The following is a 21494-nucleotide window of genomic DNA, read 5'->3' on the forward strand; positions in this document are numbered from 1 at the left end:
GAGTCCAGATAACACTATACTTAATTTTTCATTAATATTTCATTAACTATTTAGTCACACAAAATTTAGAAAAATATGATGAAAACCTCAGTGTTCATATTCCAGCTAAGGAAAAAAGAAAACATTAGAAATACAAATGCAGACCTTGTGCAGCCCTTCCCAACCCCAATTCCCTCTCCTACCATAGAAGTAACCTTTATCCTGAAGTTTTTGTTTCTCATTCCCATGCATGCGTTTTATAGTTTTATTGTATATGTTTATACATATGCAGGTTTCTTTTCATACAGGCTTATATTTCATATAAATGGGATCATACTTTTATGACTTTTTTTTTAATACATAAGAAGTAAATTTATTGAGAGAGACACACTCCGTAGACAGAGTGTGAGCCATCTCAGAAAGTGAGAGTCTTTTATGACTTTTTTATGCCCAACATGCTGTGGAGATTTATCCATTAACTCTAGTTCACTCAGATTTATTTATTTACTTATTTATTATTTAATGTGTTCATTCATTCATTTATTTATTTGCTGCACCTCGCGGCTTGCATAATCTTAGTTCCCTGACCAGGGATTCAACCAGGGCCCTTGGCAGTGAAAGCGCAGAGTCCTAACCATGGACCGCTAGGCGATTCCCTCTAGTTCACTCATTTTAACTCCTGTATATTATTTCATGGTATGAATTGTACCCAGACTCATTTGTCCATTCCTCCTGCTGGTAGTCACTTAGATTTTTTTTTCTGTTATGAACAATACTCGATGGACACATATATTTCTAGTGTACATTCTCTCTCGAGCATATAAATAGATGTTGAATTTCTTAAGAAAACTGGATTAAATACCTAAATAATCCTAGCAAAGAACTCTGATTGGTTTTATCCTTGTCCCATTTTTGTATCCCAGACTATAGGTCTGGGTTTGTTTCTGTTTAGTCAATAGAGCCTCGAAAATGGGGCGAGGTGTCGGGTTAAAAGAACAAAAATAAAAAATGAAACATCTGCTTCCTTTTGAACTGGAGATGTGAAGGAAGCCTAAGGAGATAATGCCTTAGTCATCTTTAATAGCTGCTGGAATGTCTTAACTCAAATTATCATGAACTTTTCTCTATGTAACCTGCCTATCAGAATCTGTGGGGAGAGCCGTGTATTTTACCCATAATTTCAGGAACAAAAGGTTGATCCTGCCTGGGTTCATCTAGGCTGGGGATCAGCAAACTTTTTCGTCAAGGGCCAGGTAGTAAATATTTCAGGCTTTACAGCCTCTACCACAACTACTGACCTCTGTCTTTGCAGAATGAAAGCAGCCATAGGCTATTCATAAACTAGAGTATGAGTGTTCCAATAAAACTTTATTTACAAAAACAGGCAGTGGACCAGATTTGACCTGCAAGTCATAGTTTGTTGAGTCCAGTCCTAAGCAGAAAACAATTTAGACCAGCAATATGTAGTATTGTATATCGAAATTTAAACTTTAATCTGATATTCTTCCCCTTTTAGATGGTCAATTATCCTAAAAACTGGTCACACCCAGTCCTGTTGAGAGTGCAAATAAATAATTATCAATACTATTATACACTGCCGGTAGGAGAGGTGCATTCATTTATTTCCTCAACAACTATAAAGAGCTATGAGCCCCAACAGAGGCCACATACTCCACAGGATACTGGGGACATGAAAATAAAGTGCACAGGCACCCTATGCTCAAGGCACTCAAGGCTACTGAAGGGAGGCAGACATTGAAATAGCTTGTAATTGCTCAAAAAAGTGATGAAATGGAAATTTCCATGTATCTCTTATTGAAACATTGACAGTGGCATAAATATATTTTGCCAACAACAGCAGCAGCAATTAAAATAAGTAACAACTCAACTGGCTAACTGCAGTCGGAGGCATCAGATACAACCTTAATCTCATGACAGGGTACCATGTGATTTCAGGAACTGAATTCAGGCTGGAGTCCATTGGGCAGACCTGGGTTTGAGACTTAGTTCTAGGACTTACTACCCCTGGGACCTTGATTGTGCTTTTATCTCTGCGTTTTAGCATCCTCTATGTAAATGGAAATAGTGATAGTACTTACTTTAAAGAGATGATTATGAACATTACATGAAACAGTGTAGGTAAAGCACCCAGCACACAGTAGGCTTCATGCAAATGGCAGCTAATTATACGTATTCATCCAACAGCATTTGTTGAGTGCCTCCTAAGTTCCAGGATCATTCCAGGTACTGAACTAGGGCTATCATTATCCTCATGATCTAATGAGATACCACAAAAGTCTCAACTTTAGGGCTTCCCTGGTGGCGCAGTGGTTGAGAATCTGCCTGCTAATGCAGGGGACATGGGTTCAAGACCTGGTCTGGGAGGATCCCACATGCCGTGGAGCAACTGGGCCTGTGAGACACAACTACTGAGCCTGCACGTCTGGAGCTTGTGCTCTGCAACAAGAGAGGCCACGATAGTGAGAGGCCCGCGCACCACGATGAAGAATGGCCCCCGCTTGCCACAACTAGAGAAAGCCCTCGCATAGAAACGAAGACCCAACACAGCAAAAATAAATAAATTAATTAATAAACTCCTACCCCCAACATCTAAAAAAAAAAAAATACTCAACTTTAGAAGCTGCACAGTCCAGGTGTAATAGGTGGCACACCCAGTTCTGCGGAGCCCTCAGCCTGCCTCTTCCCACCGCTGGTGGCCCTTCACCTCCACCCCACCCCAGCACCATTCCCCGTGACTCTTAGGAATCTGTGATGGTTAATTTTAGGTGTCAACTTGACTGGGCCACAGGGTGCCCAGATATTTGGTCAAATATTATTCTGGGTGTTTCTCTGAGGGTGTTTCTGGCTAAGATTAACCTTTCACTCTGTAGACTGAGTAAAGCAGATGGACTTCCCTTAGGTGGGTGGGCCTCAGCCAATCAGTGGAGGGGCAGAATTGAACACAAAGGTGGACCCTTCCCTGAGTAAGAAGGAATTCTCCCCTCCTGGTGACCTATGGATGGAACATGAGCTTCTTCCTGCCTTTGGATTCAGACACTGGCTGGGTCTCCAGCTTGCCAACTACAACCCCTGGGACTTGCCAACGTCTATAGTTGTGTGGGACAATTCCTTCTGATAAATCTCTTTATATATAAATAAATATATTTCTCTCTCTCTCTCACTATATATATATATATATATATATATATATATATATACACACATACACACACACACACACACACACACACACAACCATTAGTTCTGTTTCTCTGCAGAACCCTAATACAGATAGTTCTTACCCTGTATTGCTCAAGTCACAGGGATGACCAGCCTCCAGGCTGCCAGCACAGTTCTGATCCAGGTGTGGGACCCCCAGAGTTGTGCAGTGTGCAACCCGCATTCTCAATACTGCAGCTGTGCTCTGATCGCCCACCTCAACTCTCCACGGAGGCTCCCACGTCCCCACCTCGCCTTCTCTCCCAGGGCCATGTACTCAGTACTCATGGACAAGGCAATGACCCGCCAACTCCAAACGTCCCCGACACCTTACCTCCAGGCACACAGTGGAAGCCGTCTCCCTGATAACCAGGTTTGCACTGGCACGTGAAGGACCCTGGAGTGTTGTAGCAGACGGCATCAGGGTGGCATCGGCTTAGCTGGCATTCATCCACATCTGCAAGACAGCCACCAAGCCCGGGGATAGTGAGATTCCTTCTAGAATTCCTAGTTTCCAGAATAATATAAGCCACTTGCTCAACTTCTGGGGACTCAGTTTCTGATCTGGGAACAGTGATTTAGGAACTCATCAAACATTAATTATCAAAACACTAACTCCTCAATTTCTATCCAGTGTATTTACAAATGTGTTTCACTTTGATGTTTTCAAGAAAAATCAAGCAAAAGGAAAAACGAGAGGATCTTTTTTCATTATTTCCTTCTCATCATAAACGAGAGCTTCAGAAATGTCTGAGTTTGGAGACAGATGATTAACGGCTTGACAGAAAAATCTCAAAGACCAGAGAAAATTCACATGTTCAGTAACAAAGAGAAAGTATTTCAGAAATTATAATCTCTTAGAGAAGCTTGGACTTTCCAGAAATACTCCATGGTGTAACGTTAAGTAATTTTGCAAACCAGGGGACCGGGGAACGGTGTTCAGAGTTATTTCACTTAAAATTATCTCTAAGAGCACCCTGGCTGCCAACAATGGACTGATCTGAGGTCTGAATTTTGTGGAACCATTTATTCTCTGCATCTGAAGTCATTTATTCAAAAAGGGGACTTTACATTTTTGGAACACAAGGTTAGAGCAGGCCAGGTGAATGACTGTATGTATCTTATTAAATAAAAGGCTGGACTTTAAGCTCCATGTGTGTAAGGATTGTTTGTCTTTTCATGAAAGACAAACAATCTCCTCAGTCCCTAGCAGACAGCAGGTGTTTAATTATTGCCTGAACGAGCAAGTGACATGGAACAAAATGGTACAGGGAGGACAAGTGTCTTCCCCAATGAGAACAGCCCCCCAAAGAAAACACATAATTCAAATTACTAGAGATACAAAATACAGCCCATCTACTCAACAGAGTTGAGAGAAGAATTCTCTTTTTTTTTTTTAATTTTATTTTATTATTTTTTTTTGGCTGTGTTGGGTCTTCATTGCTGTGCGCGGGCTTTCTCTAGTTGGGGCGAGCGGGGGCTACTCTTTGTTGTGGTGCACGGGCTTCTCATCATGGTGGCTTCTCTTGTTGCGGAGCACGGGCTCTAGGCGCAGGGGCTCACTAGTTGTGGCACATGGGCTCAGTAGTTGTGGCTCACGGGCTCTAGAGCACAGGCTCAGTAGTTGTGGCACACGGGCTTAGTTGCTCTGCAGCATGTGGGATCTTCCCGGACCAGGGATCGAACCCATATCCCCTGCATTGGCAGGCAGATTCTTAACCACGGCGCCACCAGGGAAGCCCGAGAAGAATTCTCTTGAATTTGGAGTTGAGTCAGTAATTAGCATGTGGTAAGTATCACCCAGGGAATTTTTTCAGGTTACACAGGGAGGAAAGTCAGAGTGACCACGTACCTTGGCAGGCTCTGCCATCCCCAGAGAAGCCTGGCAGACAGGAGCAGGTGTAGGAGGAGCCTCCCAAATAGATGCACTGGGCCCGCTGAGAGATGTCACAGTCATGAAGGCCAGTCTCACAGTAGTTGATGGGGCGCTGGTCCATGACAGCTTCAGACAAAAGGTTGACATGCAATGTTTGGAAGAGTCCCCTGAGCAGTCCCAGGGCCCTTCCAAGCAGTGTAGTCCACTAAGGTGGACCATGTCTGGACCCCAGACCTCCAGACATCTCTTCAGGTTCATCCCTGCTCCCCGCTGGATGGTACCCCTGGCTCTCCTCCTGTTTCCTCCCACCTGGATCCCACCTCTGATAAGTCTTCGCAGCCTGCCACTGCAGGGGGTCAACTGGCCTGGCTCTCGACCTCAGCTTCGCCCCAGGGCTCTGTCTCAGGCCACTCTCCACACCTGGTCCCCGAAACCCAACTTTCCCTTCCTCTGAATGTGGAGGTGGAATCTGCAGGTAGACACGCTTCCCGTGGCACCTCTGTTGGTGGAGCGTTTGGAGCTGAGGATCTGAGACTTCCACAGTATCTTTGCCCTCGGCTCACTGGGCGGGTGGAATGTTCACTACGAATGCCAAAGTCACCCACGTCCCACCAAGGAAGGTGAAATAAACTTTCCCAGGTAAGTGAGACGGGGATGGTGAAATAAACTTTCCCAGGGAAGTGAGACAGGTAGGATGACTGTGGGCCTCTGGGGTGGGCAGCCCTGGGTTTCTACGAGGTGCATGAGGCCACCCTATGGCTTTGGGTAAATCATATAACTTCTCGGAGCCACAATTTCTTCCCCTGTAGAATAGGAATGACTTCCAGCATGCCAAGCATGGGGAGGCCCAGTAGATGGGACTATTATTTTCTAAAGGGTCCTGATGACAAGACTCAGAGAATGAGGTTGTAGGAAGTAGGCATGTGACATACAGGCTAGAAAATCATACCCCATCTTGTGCTGCTGCCTCAAGATGAAAGTCAAGGACTAAGGTCTAGGGGGTGATTTCCAACAGCTGGTTCAGATACTCTGGGGTTTGTAAGGCACTTTAACTTCTGGTCTTAAAGCTCTAAGGCCCAGGTCAGAGTCCTGGCCCTCATGATGCCAGAACAGGACACTTTCTTCCTGCAAGGAGGCCCTCAGGGTTTAGATTATCCTGGATACAGGAGGACTCCTCAACTGTATCCTCAATGAGTCTTCCCAAGATTAATTCCAGTTCATTCTGTCTCAAGTGCTTCGGCAGAGAGAGCTCCAAGCACCATCAGGGGACAGGTAAAGAAGAGGATCCTGTCTGCGCCCATGAGAGGTTAGCAAAGTACCGTATTGGTGGATGGAGGCCCAGCCTGCGGACTCAGCAGTTTAGACTCCTGAAGTTGGACTGTTAACTAACTCCCATGGGACAGGGACCATGGAACCAAGTCTGTGGGCCAAAGGGTTACTGGATTTTAAATTGCTACAAGTGGTCCAAATTTCTTTCCAGACAACAGTAGCCCAGATTACACTGAACCAAACCAAGGACACACTGTTTCCTTGGGCCGCTTCTGTCTTCTCTCACCTTTCATCGTTTCTAACATTCTTCGTCTCTCCAGGGTCCTCTTTCCCCCAACTCCTTCAGCTCGCAAAGTGTGAAAGGGACACTCTCGGAGAATTGGGACCAAAAAAAATGTAGGGGAAATATACCCAGACAGAACAACCAGGAAAGGAGTCTCACTTCTCTTCCATCAAATATTCATGTCATTAGAGTGCATAAGTGACCATTTTACACATTGTGTTCGCTCCAGCCTCATTGTGCCCCACCCTTGGCAACATGGGTAGGTCCTAATGTCCCCTGCCCTGCCATCACCTTCACCTTTGCTTCTTTTTTTTTTTTTTTTTTTTGGCCAAGCCGCTTGGCTTATAGGATCTCAGTTCCCCAACCAGGAACTGAGCCCCGGGTCCATGGCAGTGAAAGTGCAGAGTCCTAACCACTGGACCGCCAGGGAATTCCCACACCTATGCTTCTATAATCCTCAAACCCTTTCTAGAAAAAGGTAGTTTATAATTTAGGTTTTTTTTAATTTATTAATTTATTTATTTTTGGCTGCATTGGGTCTTCGTTGCTTTCCCTAAGCTTTCTCTAGTTGCGGTAAGCAGGGGTTACTCTTCGTTGCGGTGCGCGGGCTTCTCATTGTGGTGTCTTCTCTTGTTGTGGAGCACGGGCTCTAGGTGTGCGGGCTGCAATAGCTGTGGCTCGCGGGCTCTAAAGCGCAGGCTTAGTAGTTGGGGTGCACGGGCTTAGTTGCTCCGTGGCATGTGGGATCTTCCCGGACCAGGGCTCTAACCCATGTCCCCTGCATTGGCAGGCGGATTCTTAACCACTGCGCCAGCAGGGAAGCCCCTATAATTTAATTTTTTAAATCACGTTTTCCTTTATGTAAGACCATTTTTCACGCCAGAGCAATTTTCTTCTGAGGGAAGCTTTAGAACTTTACAACTCCAAGCAATTTAGTTCTACCTTTTTCATTTTCAAAGTATACAAAGCATTTTTTGTCTTTTTCTTTATTTTTTTTAACATCTTTATTGGAGTAGAATTGCTTTACAATGTTGTATTAGTTTCTGCTGTGCAACAAAGTGAATCAGCTATGTGTATACATATATCCCCATATCCTCTCCCTCTTGCATCTCCCTTCCACCCTCCCTATCCCACCCCTCTAGGTGGACACAAAGCACCGAGCTGATCTCCCTGTGCTATGCGGCTGCTTCCCACTAGCTATCAATTTTACGTTTGGCAGTGTATATTTTTAAGCAAAATATACAACAACACAAAGGAGACCTTTTCACTGATTTACACAAGAGGGGCCACCAGCACATCCAGCTGTGCTTCCCTCAAAGGCTCCTAACCCCGCAGGCTGGCAATTTCCTACAATTCTCACCCTGCCTGTCAACTAGCAGGGGGTACAGGGTGGGAGGGAGGGGAAAGTTTTGGAGAGGACAGAAAATCAGGCTCAAAATGGGATTTAAAACCAGTATGGAGGTTCCTTAAAAAACTAAAAATAGAATTCCCACATGACCCAGCAATCCCACTACTGGGCATATACTCAGAGAAAACCATAATTCAAAAGGAGACATGCACCCCAATGTTCATTGCAGCACTACTTACAATAGCCAGGTCATGGAAGCAACCTAAATGCCTATTGACAGACAAATGGATAAAGAAGATGTGGCACATATATACAAAGGAATATTACTCAGCCATAAAAAGGAACGAAATTGGGTCATTTGTAGAGACGTGGATGGATCTAGAGACTGTCATACAGAGTGAAGTAAGTCAGAAAGAGAAAAACAAATAACGTATATTAACGCATATATGTGGAACCTAGAAAAATGGTACAGATGAACCGGTTTGCAGGGCAGAAAGTGAGACACAGATGTAGAGCACAAACACATGGACACCAAGGGGGGAAAGTGGTGGGGGTGGTGGAGGTGGTGGTGGGATGAATTGGGAGATTGGGATTGACATATATACACTACTATGTATAAAATAGATAACTAGTGAAAACCTACTGCATAGCACAGGGAATTCTACTCAGTGCTCTGTGGTGACCTAAATGGGAAGGAAATCCAAAAAAGAGGGGATATATGTATACGTATAGCTGATTCACTTTGCTGTACAGCAAAAACTAACACGTTGTAAAGCAACTATACTCCAATAAAAATTAATTTTAAAAAATTAATTACAATTACATGTTCAGTTGGGGTTTTACTTTTCTAGCTCCCGCATTTCTGAAGAGAACCCTGGACTGTGACCTGGCATGGGCAGAGCCGAGGAACTGCCCTGAGATGCCGCCACCCCATGTGACATTGGTCCCCGAGAGACACCTGCAAGGCTGGCTGGGGCCAGGAAATGAGACAACGCGGAGAAGGGAGGTGATGCCGAGAAGGAAGGACAAAATGAGGGAAAGAAGCCACGTGTTACAAGGAGAGAAAAGGGCGGGGAATAAACAGCCTTTAGGGGAGTGGTTTCACAGCCTCTAGTTACTTTAAGTTCTGAGAAAAAGATCACAGAGATGAATGATTCACAGTAATTTTTCCTAACAACATGACAGGAGAGGGAGGGAGGACAGGAACGCTGGGTGAGCCAGGCTGAGCCTTTAGCTGAAGCCCAGCCCTGTTCCCCCTGACCGACGGGCAGGTGCATGGTGCCGTGCACTGTACAACTCAGGGTCCCAACCTGCCCATGCTCCGTACAGGTCACGTATCACAGGCGGCAACTGTATCTACACATAAAGGTGATTTGCAGGTCAGCTGAGGCTCTTTTCCTTTGTGTCAGCATACTTTGCACATTCCAATTAACTAAAAGTTTGCACCCAGTGGAAAAGAGAAAGTCACAGGCTTGCAGAAAATGACAAAGATGGAAATCCACAAAGCAGCCCCTCCCCTAATGGATACCCATCCTCATGGAAAGACAGTCACCTCTGGCCATCCATACGCCCAGCCCCTCACAGTTGTCAGGACACAGACAACCATCCAGATTCTTTCCTCACGCTTCCCTGCTCTGACCTGACAGACATCGGTCCCAGCCTGTGCTTCAACCCAGGACGTAGCTTTAACAAGGAATTCCGGGAGAGTGAAACTGACCCGTAAATTATCCAGTGAGGAGCCGGACTCTGTGTGTGAATGCATTCAGGCAGACTTGGTTTCACCCAGTGAGCCATCTCTCTATGAGGTGAGTCTCAAAGGAGCCAATTAAAAGAGGCAAAAAGCCAAGTGGGATGGAACTGCACAGGGGGCCACGGGCAGGGGGAGAATCAGGAGACCTCGATGCCAGGTCTTGGTGGAACTTAATGATCTTCAGGTGGTTTTCACACTTGCTTCTGAGAGGGGGGAATCCATTATTCAAACAAAATCTTACTCAGAAATTGATATACAGGAAAATGAAATAGTCCTTGTATCCCCATTGGCAGATCCTGGGGCATCTCCAAGGGCTCCACGGGACACAGGAAGCCCATGATGCAGTCTAATCACCTCATTTTACAGGTGAGGAACTGAGGCCCAGAGAGGTTGTCTTCCTCAAAATCAAATGCCTAGGAGTAGACGTTTGCCCACCACCTGTCTTGCACCCCGCCCTAGCCCTTCCGTGAGGGTGGATCCCAGGAATGGCTGGAGACAGAAACTGAGGACACAACATGCCTCACACACGTCTGCCCCAGGACTGTCCACGTCACCACCCAAGGGGTAAGGGATCCACCACCAAAGCTTGAGCCGAAATATAATGCAAACGGTGCTGCCACAGAAAACAGATCTTTGAATCTGCTTCGTCTCAAAAAGCAGAGAAGGAAGTCAGGCCAAATTCACAGAAATTGTTCTTTATGGAAAAAAAAAGAAGAAGTAACTTTAGCAGAGCTGAAATCTCAGCTCTGTGCAAAGGGGACTGGCTGTCTCTCAGTTCACAGATGTTTGGGTCATACTCAAAATATGAGAACGGCCTGTTCCCTCCGCCCTCAAGACACCATCTCACCCTGGGACCTTGGCGACCTCATCTGAATTTCAAGACAGAGCAAACAGAAAGCATGCTAGGGTTTAGTAAACAGCAAGGAAAGGACAAGGAGATGGTTCACTGAGGCAGTAAAAGAGGAATCTGTTTTAAATTGGGAAGAAATGTTCAGTTCAGATGGCCCCTTTAGCATGCTGCCCTCCAGACCTGGAAATCTCCAAGAATCTTTGAACTTGAAATTCTTGGAAACAACAGGTCAAAGTGCAGCAGTCGGAAAAAGTGGGGAAATTTAAACAATCTGGCTCTTTGGAGTTGGCCCATCACCATCATCACCAAAATCATCAGCAACCTAAAGCATAATTAGCCTAATTAATAGGCTTACCTTCTAACTTTGATAGGCTATGAAGTTATGCTAGTACTTGGGGCTTGTAAAATGGAAATCCGTAAATAGAAAGGCTCCGAATGGAGTTTTAGATGTAAATCAGGAAGAATTCAATCGAAGGCAGGTAATGACACAAATGCCTATAAGGTGTTCCCTCCATGTGAATCGCAAGGCCACTAATTATAAGGAGAAACATGTCTAATTGTTTGAATAGCTATTAAACGAATAATGGAAAGAATTAAAAGGAATTTTATAAGAAGGGAAGGGTATTACCAGTGTAGACAGGCAACACTGCTTATGCCTTGTACCTGTGACTCTCCAGGCAGTCGGAGGAAAGGAATGAAGTCTGATTCACCTTTGTAAACTGTCCTCCCCAACAGTACAGGGAACCTTCCATCTCAGCCAGGACAACTACCTGGGGCAATACCATTCACACAGGTGCTGGCAGACGTCATGTGAATTACTCGTGTTGAAAAGTCACCCACAGAACTTACCCACACACGTTCCCTCCTCTGAAAACCGGTAACCCTCCACACACTCGCATCGGAAAGTTCCTGGGTAGTTATTGCAGATTGCGTGGCTCCCACACACCGAGGGCTGCTCTGAACATTCGTCAATATCTACGGCAAAAAAAATGTTTTTAAGACTTATTTATTGATTTATTTATTTTTGGCCTCGCCGCTCAGCTTCGGGGATCTTAGTTCCCCGACCAGGGAGCGAACCCAGGCCCCCTGCAGTGTAAGCGCCAAGTCTTAACCACTGGACTGTCAGGGAATTCCTCCCAAATTTTTGTTTGAATGCAGACTCTTAAAAAAAAAACACCTCTTCAAACACCACTAAACATAATAAAATAGAAAGCATTTTGGCATGCAAACGGATCCACTTTAAAACACACCTTTTTATATTCCAAAATGATGTTAAAGAAATCTTTTTTTCTGTGCATAATTTGAGAGTGATCCCAAGGCCCTCCTCCTAAATAAATGTGTACTCCCCGCTCCCCGCCCAACCCGCCCTGCCTTTTGGAGTTAGTTGCTGAGCCTGGCGCCCACTAACATCAGATGGGCAAATACGTGTTAGAAACACGTGCAGACAAGTCTCCAGACTCTGAATAAGGTTCCTGAACTACAAAACGTAATTAAATATGCTCTTGTTCAAAAATATTTCCTTTCTCCAACGATACTGACAAAGCAAAGTGGGACCGTTTAAAGCCTAACTGTGAATCTTGGAATGTTATCCTGCGCTTAATGCACTAACAGGAAAACCATTAACTCATAAGATTGTGAGTGATGCTCTCCCACAGGACAATACTGTGGCCATCGCGTGGGGTGACTGGAACAAAGGAACGTATGCTCCGGAGCTGGACACAGCTAGGTTCAAATCCTGCCTCCTTTCCTTACCAGCTTGTGTGGTCCCAGGCAAGTTGCCTCACTCCTCTGCCTCAGTTTCCCCATTGGTGAGTACTCACGCTACTATTCATCTTGAGGGGTTCTACTGAAGATTACAGAAAATGGATGTAAGCCTAGCCTGCTCGAGAAATGTACCTATTGGGACTTCCCGGGCCAGCCGGCGGTTAAGACTCCACACTCCCAATTCAGGGGGCACGGGTTTGATTCCTGGTTGGGAAACTAAGCTCCTGCATGCCACAGAGTGCGGCCAAAAAATAAGAAGAAATTAAAAAAAAAAAAAGAAATGCACCTATTATTATTATCCTACACTACCAGCCACAGGGGTGTTCCGATTCTAGGAACATAGCCCTCAGGTGGCCACTGGCACTGGGGGCCAGTCTGTGGCTACCACTACAGGAAGGCTGGTTGGCCCAGATAAGAAATCAAGCTACTCTGTCATCACCTAGGTCACCTGTCCACTGATGGATTGAAATAAATACAGTCACACAAGATCCTTCTGTGCCAACCTCACTCTCAGAGTGCACAGGTACTTCTGGCATTTTTAGAACTCTTGGAGATGCGTGTGAGGAAGATTTTATAGTGGCTGAGACCACACAACCCCCTCCCCCTCTCAGCTGCCCCTCCTCAGTTCCATCATGTGAATCTTCCTCATGCTCCACCTCCGATGGCCAGTCCAGCCGGTCTCTTCACTGGTGAGGCAAAAGCCCTGCTGGCTTTTTGGACTACATTGCACAAGACAGGCATTTTTGCCACTTCAGCCCCGTAGTTGGACCTATACTCAGAAAAAAACCCAAACCAAATGGCATTCAGCTTTTGAAACTACACTGCAACGTAAGTTTCTGTGACGTGTTTAAGATACAAGATCTCGGGGCTTCCTTGGTGGTGCACTGGTTAAGAATCCGCCTGCCAATGCAGGGTACACAGGTTCGAGCCCTGGTCCGGGAAGATCCCACATGCCCCGGAGCAACAAAGCCCGTGAGCCACAACTACTGAGCCCACATGCCACAACTATGAAGCTTGTGCACCTAGAGTCCGTGCTCTGCAACAAGAGAAACCACCGCGGTGAGAAGCCCACGCACCGCAACGAAGAGTAGCCCCTGCTCGCTGCAACAAGAGAAAAGCCCACACGCAGCAAGGAAGAACCAACACAGCCAATAAATAAATAAGTAATAATAAAAAAGGTACAAGATCTCATATCACTTATATGTGGAATCTAAAATTTGGCACAAATGAACCTATCTACAAAACAGAAACAGACTCACAGACATAGAGAACAGACTTGTGCCAAGGGGGAGGGGGGAGGGGGGAGGGAGAGGGATGGACTGGGAGTCTGGGGTTAGTAGATGCAAACTCTTACGTTTAGAATGGATAAACAACAAGGTCCTACTGTATAGCACAGGGAACTATATTCAGTATCCTGCGATAAACCATAATGAAAAAGAATATAAAAAAAGAACGTATACATGTGTATAACTGATTCACTTTGCTGTACAGCAGAACTTAACACAACACTGTAAATCAACTATACTGCAGTTAAAAAAAAAAAAAAAAGATCTCAGACCAGACTATGGCTCCAGGCACAGCTGGAAGGTTACAGAACAAAGCCCCTCCCAAGGCAGCCTCTTAACCAGCTGGAGCTGGGATGGGGGTGGAGGGATATTCAGCAAGTGTGGACTTTCCAGCTCCATCCACCAGCTGCTGCTTCAACAACACGGGAGAAAAAGATCATTCTGCTTCACTGTGTTCTGCACTACAGCTCTCAGAGGACACTACAGGCCAGATGTCTGGACACGCTGTGCAAACTGCAGGGATCCACAGCTGAGGCTCAACTGCCAAAGCACGAGAGCACAGAGCAGCAGTTTCCAATCAAAGGGACAGAACCCAATCACCAGGGGCAATTTTCCAAGCTTCATTCCACCCCTAGAAGGTTTATGGAAAGGGAAACTGCGTGTTTCGAAAGCTTCTTAGGTGATTGGAAGGATGCTCATCCGGCACACCCTACCTGGAGAACCACGGCAAACGGGACCTGGGGGCCCGTGGGATGAGGGAGGGGATGGTCCCCTAGCACGACCCCCACCTCCATCTTGGAATGTCTACACATAAAATCTTGGAAGGTCTACACATAAAACCTTGGAAGGTCTACACATAAAACCTTGGAAGGTCTACACATAAAATCCAAGCTGGGCGACTCCTTTTCTTTCAGAGCAAAACCCTAGCCATCTCCCTGCTATTATTTCACGGTCCTTACAGTTTGGAAATTCTTCCTAATGCCTAATTTAAACCCTCCCTTCTGTAATTGGAGGCTAGGACTCTAATCCATTCTTTAGTAGAAACCGTGAACTAGTGATAACTGTTCCTTATAAAAGATCACAATATCTGCTTGAAGATTATTGTTCTTATTAGTCATGATCTGGTCAACGTCTTCACTGGGAAGAGGTTTCCTTTCACATAAATCATTCCCTAACGCAACAGGAAAATCCTGGATTATTCTTGTAATCACTGCTTCCTTTTCGACTTTTTTTCAGAGTGGCTACTTTTCAACAACTCTAAGTTTCTCTAAAATGTGTCCTTTTCATAAACACCAGGCTCTTATTGGAGAAGCATCCCAGGATTTATTTGTTAAATGCCTTGTGCGCACTCAATGAGAGACTGTGCAAAACCCTCTCTTACAGCCTCCCAACTGAGAAATATAGGGAAGCCATTCTGTCAGGCACCAGAGCTCTTGTGATTCAACTGGAAATCTCCAAATTAGCTCGCAGGGTCACTCTGCAGTGTCTAATCAAGCCCAGCCTTACTTTGAATGTCATCTATCATTATATCAACACTACACACACTGAATGACAAAGGCTCACCCTCATCCTCTCCAGAGGCACTTTCCAGGTCAAAATAATATGTGAAGTGATCTGCTTAATGCAATTTCCTATCAACAGCCCGGTGTCTCAATGCATTAACGCTACGAGGCTTATTCTCGTGACCCAGAACAGAAAGTAGCCTGACTAGGAATATACCCACATTCCATGGTGCACATCTGCCAGGGCAAAAGCAAGCGCGCACAAACGCCTGTCTTCCTGGGCCAACACATCGGAGGGGTTTCCACGATAGCAACAGATTCCATCCATAAAGCATGGCTGGTTGTGCCCTGGAAAAGTGAATCAAGCAGTCCCACCACAAGCTCAGGCACCAAAAGCAGAATTAGCCAGAGGTTATGGGGCAGCAGGTTGGGGTAGCTCCACGTTCTACTAATACAGTAATTCCCCTACATACGAATGAGTTCCATTCCGAGAGTGCGTTTGTAAGTCCAATTTGTTCGTAAGTCCAGCAAACTTAGGCTAGGTACCCAACTACCACAAGCATCTATATACCGCTGATTTTACGCATGCTTCCGGACATCTGGGCTTGAAACAAAGATACTGTACTCCCGTACTCTATACAGTACTGTACAGTAAAGTACACAAAAGCACAACCACTTATAGAGGATGCACGCACGTGACAATGTACACCAGACACGTGAACTAACTTACATGACGGGACACGCAAATGCACATTTGCAGCTTTGAAGGTTCGCAACTTGAAGGCTTGTATGTAGGGGACTTACTGTGTTCAGTTGGCTTATGAAGCTGAAGCACAGCTACATAAAGACTAAGGAGGCATAGGCTTCCGCTGGAGAAATGGGGGCACCTCATCCCTTCGTGGTGTCCATCACCATCACCATGGCCTGGGAGGTCTCTGCTCACACACACACAGTATCACAGTTTCAAAGTGGCCTGAGCCAATTTAGCCATTCAAGACTGTTGGGCTCTTTGGGGAAACACCGGGGGAACTCTGATGATCAGAGGTGAGTAGGAACTATGTCCCCTGCCCAGTGGTACGTTACAAGGGAAGCGAGTCTCAGATTGAATTCTACCACACGGACCAAGTCCTCAGCGAGCCGGCTAAACAGTGGTACAAGCTGTTCCCGTAAGTCCAGTCCCTGCTCTCCATCCTTTCAGACGTTCCAATGAGCACCTCACATAAATTTCACTCTGAAGTAACTGCAGCCATACCCCAGCAGCAGGATCTGCTAACCTTCACATGAAATCAGCACACTAAAGCTGCCATTCATTGGAGGCATCCAATGGATTCAATTCAACGGATTCCAGACCCAAGGCATCGTTCCCAAATTCCAAGGCTGCTGGGCTCCCCAGATTCTTATGCCCCAGTCATGCAAGGGGGCTGCTCATCATTCTGGCCAAAAAGACATGTGCACGCCCCCCATTTCACTAGGGAAGCTTACTTCTAGCACTCCTTGCATTTGCTGGTGAGCCCCTGTGGCAGGTTTAGGAAGCTCTGACATTCTTACCCTAGTTGCCTCTGCTATATGGACTCTTCATGGAGTCAGGAGTCAACTAACCGCCTTTTGGCGGTGGATTAAAATTTAGTAACAAACATAAATATCAATCTGTCTACGTGAAAGTATTTAAAGTGAAATCATAAGCAATAAAATAAGTACAGTGAAGACAGTGTAATATACGCACTTGAGTCAGAGACTCAAGGTCCAACGTTCTAAGGTCCCCGGCTCATCTGTAAAAACAGGAATAGACCTCCCACCCATTAGGATGGCCGCTATCCAAAAAACAAAACAAGTGTTGGCAAGAATGCGGAGAAATTGCAGCCCTTGTGCACTGGCGATGGGATATAAAATGGTGCAGCTGCTGGGGAAGACACTATGACGGTTCTTCGAAAAAAAACACACACAGAATTGATGTGACCCAGCAATTCCACTTCTGGGTATATCCCCAAAAGAGTTGAAAGCAGGGTCTCAAACAGATATTTGTACCCCATGTTCATAGCAGCATAATTCACGACAGAAAAAGAATTGAAGCAACCCAAGTGCCTATAGACAAATGAATGGATTAAAAAGAAAAAAGAGTATGTGTATGCAATGGAATAGTTCGCAGCCTTCAGAAGAAGGGAGATTCTGACCCAGGTTCCAACATGGATGAACCCTGGGGCCACTATGCTAAGTGAAAGAAGCCAGATACAGCCAAGGACAAATACTGTATGATTCCACTTACATGAGTTACCTAGAATCATCAGATTTGTAGAAAGTGTTATGGAATGGTGGTTGCCAGGGGCTGGCGGGGGAGGGGAGGGATGGGAAGTTGTTATTTAATGGGAACAGAGTTTCCATTTTGCAAATGAAAAGAGTTGTGGAGATGGATGGTGGGGATGGTCACCACCAATCATGTAAATGTACTTAATGCTGCTGAACCGTACACTTCAAAAGAGTTAGAATGATCAATTTTATATTATGTCCATTTTACCACAACTAAAAATAATTTTTGAAAGACAGAAATGAAAGAATCTATCTCATGAGCGTTGCTGAATTAAATCAGTTAGTGTTTGTGAAGCACCTAACACAACAATGCCTGGGTACATCGCAGTTGTAGTCATATTATGTGTGTTATAAACAGCGCTGACTTTCCCCTCCTTTAAGCCCATGTATTCTCGACGTGAAGTGGAGTGTGGCCTTATAAATTCTACTCTGCTGCTTAGAGTCAGGGCATCTGACCAGATGAAGGAAGGGCCAGGACCCCTAACATCACGGAGGGAACACTGAGCGTGACCATCAGTGTTTATCTCACCGGTGCCGCCTCTTCCTCGCCCCTCTGCTGTACAGGATCTGTTTCTGCAGCCCCCCCGCCCCGCTGCCCACCATCACCAAGTCAGAGTGGACGACTGTACCGTAGCAGGTCTGTCCGTCTCCCCGGAAGCCGATGGAACACTCGCAGGTGAACTGGGTCCCGGGGCCGGGGCGACAGGCTGCATTGCTGTCACACCCATGAGTGCCGATGTAGCAAGGATTCTGAAGGGCATCAGGGGAGCCGTCTGTGAAGGCAGAGACATTGAAACCCAGTGAGGATTCAGAAACTCTTATTCCTCCAGAAACCCCAGAAAGTAAGGCAGGACTGATGACCAGAAAACCCGCCGACTCCTGAGTCACCTGGGGGTCACCTGAGGCGGGATCAGCAAACTACATCCCTTTGGACATTTGTCTGTTTTCGTAAATAAAGTTTTACTGGAAACCAGCCACACCCATTCACTTGCATAGGGTCCTTTTGTGCTACAGTCACAGAACTGAGAGAGACTGCACGGTTGGCAAAGCCTGAAATATTTATTGATACTGTCTGGCCTTTTAATACGCCAACCCCTGATGCCTGGAGCTACAGCTGTCAAAGGAAGGAGACAGACACCTGCCCTCCTTCTGCTTTATGGAGCTGAGGACAAACTCGACTAGCTGGAGAAGTGACCTGGGTACAGAGGGAGAATCAAAAATAACTGAAAAAGAGAAAGACCTTCACACCTAGACCCCAAATATACAGAACCCCTAGGGCTTAAAGATTTGGATGATGTGAGACCTGACACTGGGCTGTCCCACTAGCTGCAGCTCCTTCCACGCAGCTAGAAGCACCCCGAGACTAGACCCCGCCTCTCGCAATGTGCCGTCCCCGGGCAGAAAACTCGTTGTAGGCTCCGTGCCTGACTTTCAGCAGATTTGATTAGGATTTCCCCAGGCCCTGAGCACACAGTGAGTATCAGAGTGTTTTAAATGCCTGGCCATCCACAGGCACATGACAAGATGCTCAACATCGCTAATCATTAGAGAAATGCAAGTCAAAACTACAATGAGCTATCACCTCACACCGGTCAGAATGGCCATCATCAAAACATCTACAAACAATACATGCTGGAGAGGGTGTGGAGAAAAGGGAACCCTCTTACACTGTTGGTGGGAAGGTAAATTGATACAGCCACTATGCAGAACAGTATGGAGGTTCCTCAAAAAACTAAAAATAGAACTACCATAGGGTCCAGCAATCCCACTCCTGAGCATATACCCAGACAATTCAAAAAGACACACGCACCCCTAGCAGCACTATTCACAATGGCCAAGACACGGAAACAATCTATGACATGGAAACAACAACAAGTGAACTTATCTAGGATACAGAAATAGACTCACAGACATAGAGAACAGACTTGTGGTTGCCAAGGGTGTGGGGGAAGGACAGGGATGGATTGGGAGTTTGGGGTTAGAAGATGCAAACTGTTATATAGAGAATGGATAAAGAACAAGGTCCTGTTGTATAGCACAGGGAACTACAGTCAATATCCTGCAATGAATCATAATGGAAAAGAATAAAAAATAAGATAAAAATAAATGCCCAGCCATAGGCAGCTGCAGCCCTTGGATGGTCTACTCTTTAAGGTAACTCAAGGATTATCATTCTTCTCTACCCCAAATGGAATAATGAGGAGGCCTTAGGTTAGCAGAACAGAGACAGGTAGGTTTTCTAAGAATCATAAATGACAAGACGTTTATTTCTGCCGGGAGCTATTTCAGCATAACTTTCTTCTTCTTACTGAGAGTAAGAGACGAAAAACAACATGTCAAAAGCACCGAGAGAGCCGTGCAGGCAGACACACACGACGCCCAGTCTGAGCTGCCACCTCTTACCCCTCACAGGACCAATAGAGTTGCTCAGAGCATAGCGTAAGATCCTCTCCTCCTGGTTGTACAGGACAAACACGCTGTCCACTGAGAGCTGCTGGGTGCTGGGCAGGGCCGGCCGGGAGTCGTCGTGGACGCACTCCTGGAAGGTGATGGTCTGGCGCCACTGGTAAGTGTGGACGTGAGAAGGGGCAGTGCCATCCCGCTCGGGTTCCATCACTGTGTACTCCCGGGTGGAGGATGATGTGATCACTGGATGCGGGAGGGAAGCAGGGAGACAAGGCAGGGACACAAAGGAGAGATCTTGAGGCTACAAGAGGCTTAGTCAAGGGCTCTAAAACCATCAGCAGTATTCTCTGCCTATACTGCTACCAGATGAGAGATCGGACGGAACAGGATACATAAAACTATTTATTTCAGCACTGGGACTCATTCTGTCACCTAGATTTCCCATACTATTATTGATGTTGTTTGCATTAGAAATAGTTACTGCTTTTTCTCATCAAGTGCTTCTCTATAAGTTCCTAAGTCACCCAGAACCAACCCAGAGTTTAAGGTCTGATGGAAAGAGCACGGGCTTGGAGGGAGAGACACCTGAACTCACACCTTGCCCCTTCGCTCACAAGGCGTGTGATCATAGGCCAGTTACTAACTTCTTTACCCTCTGTTTCCTTTCCGACATGGGCTGCGGTAAGGATGAGACAATGTATGTAAAATTTCTGGGATCAAGCAGGCTAATACTCTTATTAAGACACACCACCGTTTACGGAGCATTTACCACGCGACTAGCAGAGTGCTAACTGCTTTTTACGGGTTATCTCACTTAGGATTCAATAAATAGAGGCTGCTATAAATAACCCTAGATTAAACGGTTCTCTGATATATAAAAATGAGACACTCATAGGTTTCAGTAGCCAATTTCTATAAATTACTGAAGAGCCGTGAGCAGATCTCAATAGAGAAGGGAAAGTCTTCCCCACTTAGAAGACAGCTCGCTTTTCCCCCATACAATGAAAATCTCAACTTCCTATTTTAAAAAAAGTATAGAAGACTCTTTATATCTGTGTGCTCTGTGGTAGTTCATAATCAAAGCCAGAGGATACATAAAAGATTAGTGTAAGCTGCCTCCTGTCCAGCTCCCACGTGCTGGGCTGCCAGAAACACCATCTGGTCGTAGCCTGACTTGCAGACCGGGGTGCTGCGGCTCCTTGCACCTCCTACTCACCCACTCGTTTTCCCCAGGAGAGCCGGAGCGAGCCACAGGGCCATGGTAATTGGTACAACCATTCTGGATGGCCATTTAATAAGGGCCTTTAAAGAGTCTCCCTTGTTTGACTCGGCACTCCTATTTCTAGGAATTCGGTCAGAAAAGAATCAGAAACGTGGTCAAGATTTATGATGAAGGTGATTATTTCAACTCATTATGAGAAGGAAAAATTGGAAATAACCTAAGCTTTAGAAAAGAGAATGGTTTACATTGAGAGCCATACAATAGAATGGTAGAGATTCATTAAAAAGTGTTTGCAAAGCCTAGAATGAAACTATCAAGTATTCATAATTTGATGCTAACTGGAAAAGTGAAGATACAATAATGTGGTATGACTGAAATTATGTAAATAGAAACTATATACTTGACTGTAGAGTATACAGTAGTATTGCATCAATGT

At 45.6% G+C, this 21494-nt stretch overlaps 1 protein-coding gene across 2 annotated transcripts in view; it reads right to left on the reverse strand.

The window, feature by feature from the left end:
• The window catches only part of NID1 (nidogen 1), a 93694-nt gene that overhangs the window by 34342 nt on the left and 37858 nt on the right, over nt 1-21494 (reverse strand). For both annotated transcript variants that reach the window (XM_082673374.1, XM_082673373.1), the window contains exons 8-12: nt 19834-20079; nt 18060-18203; nt 11424-11549; nt 5051-5200; nt 3533-3655 (exon numbers count right to left, since the gene is read on the reverse strand). In XM_082673374.1, the coding sequence (XP_082529500.1) occupies nt 3533-3655; nt 5051-5200; nt 11424-11549; nt 18060-18203; nt 19834-20079 (789 nt within the window). The remainder of the gene's footprint in view (nt 1-3532; nt 3656-5050; nt 5201-11423; nt 11550-18059; nt 18204-19833; nt 20080-21494) is intronic.

This window comes from Grampus griseus, assembly GCF_964374135.1.
Source record: "Grampus griseus genome assembly, chromosome: 16".
Classification (NCBI taxonomy): Eukaryota; Metazoa; Chordata; class Mammalia; order Artiodactyla; family Delphinidae; genus Grampus; species Grampus griseus.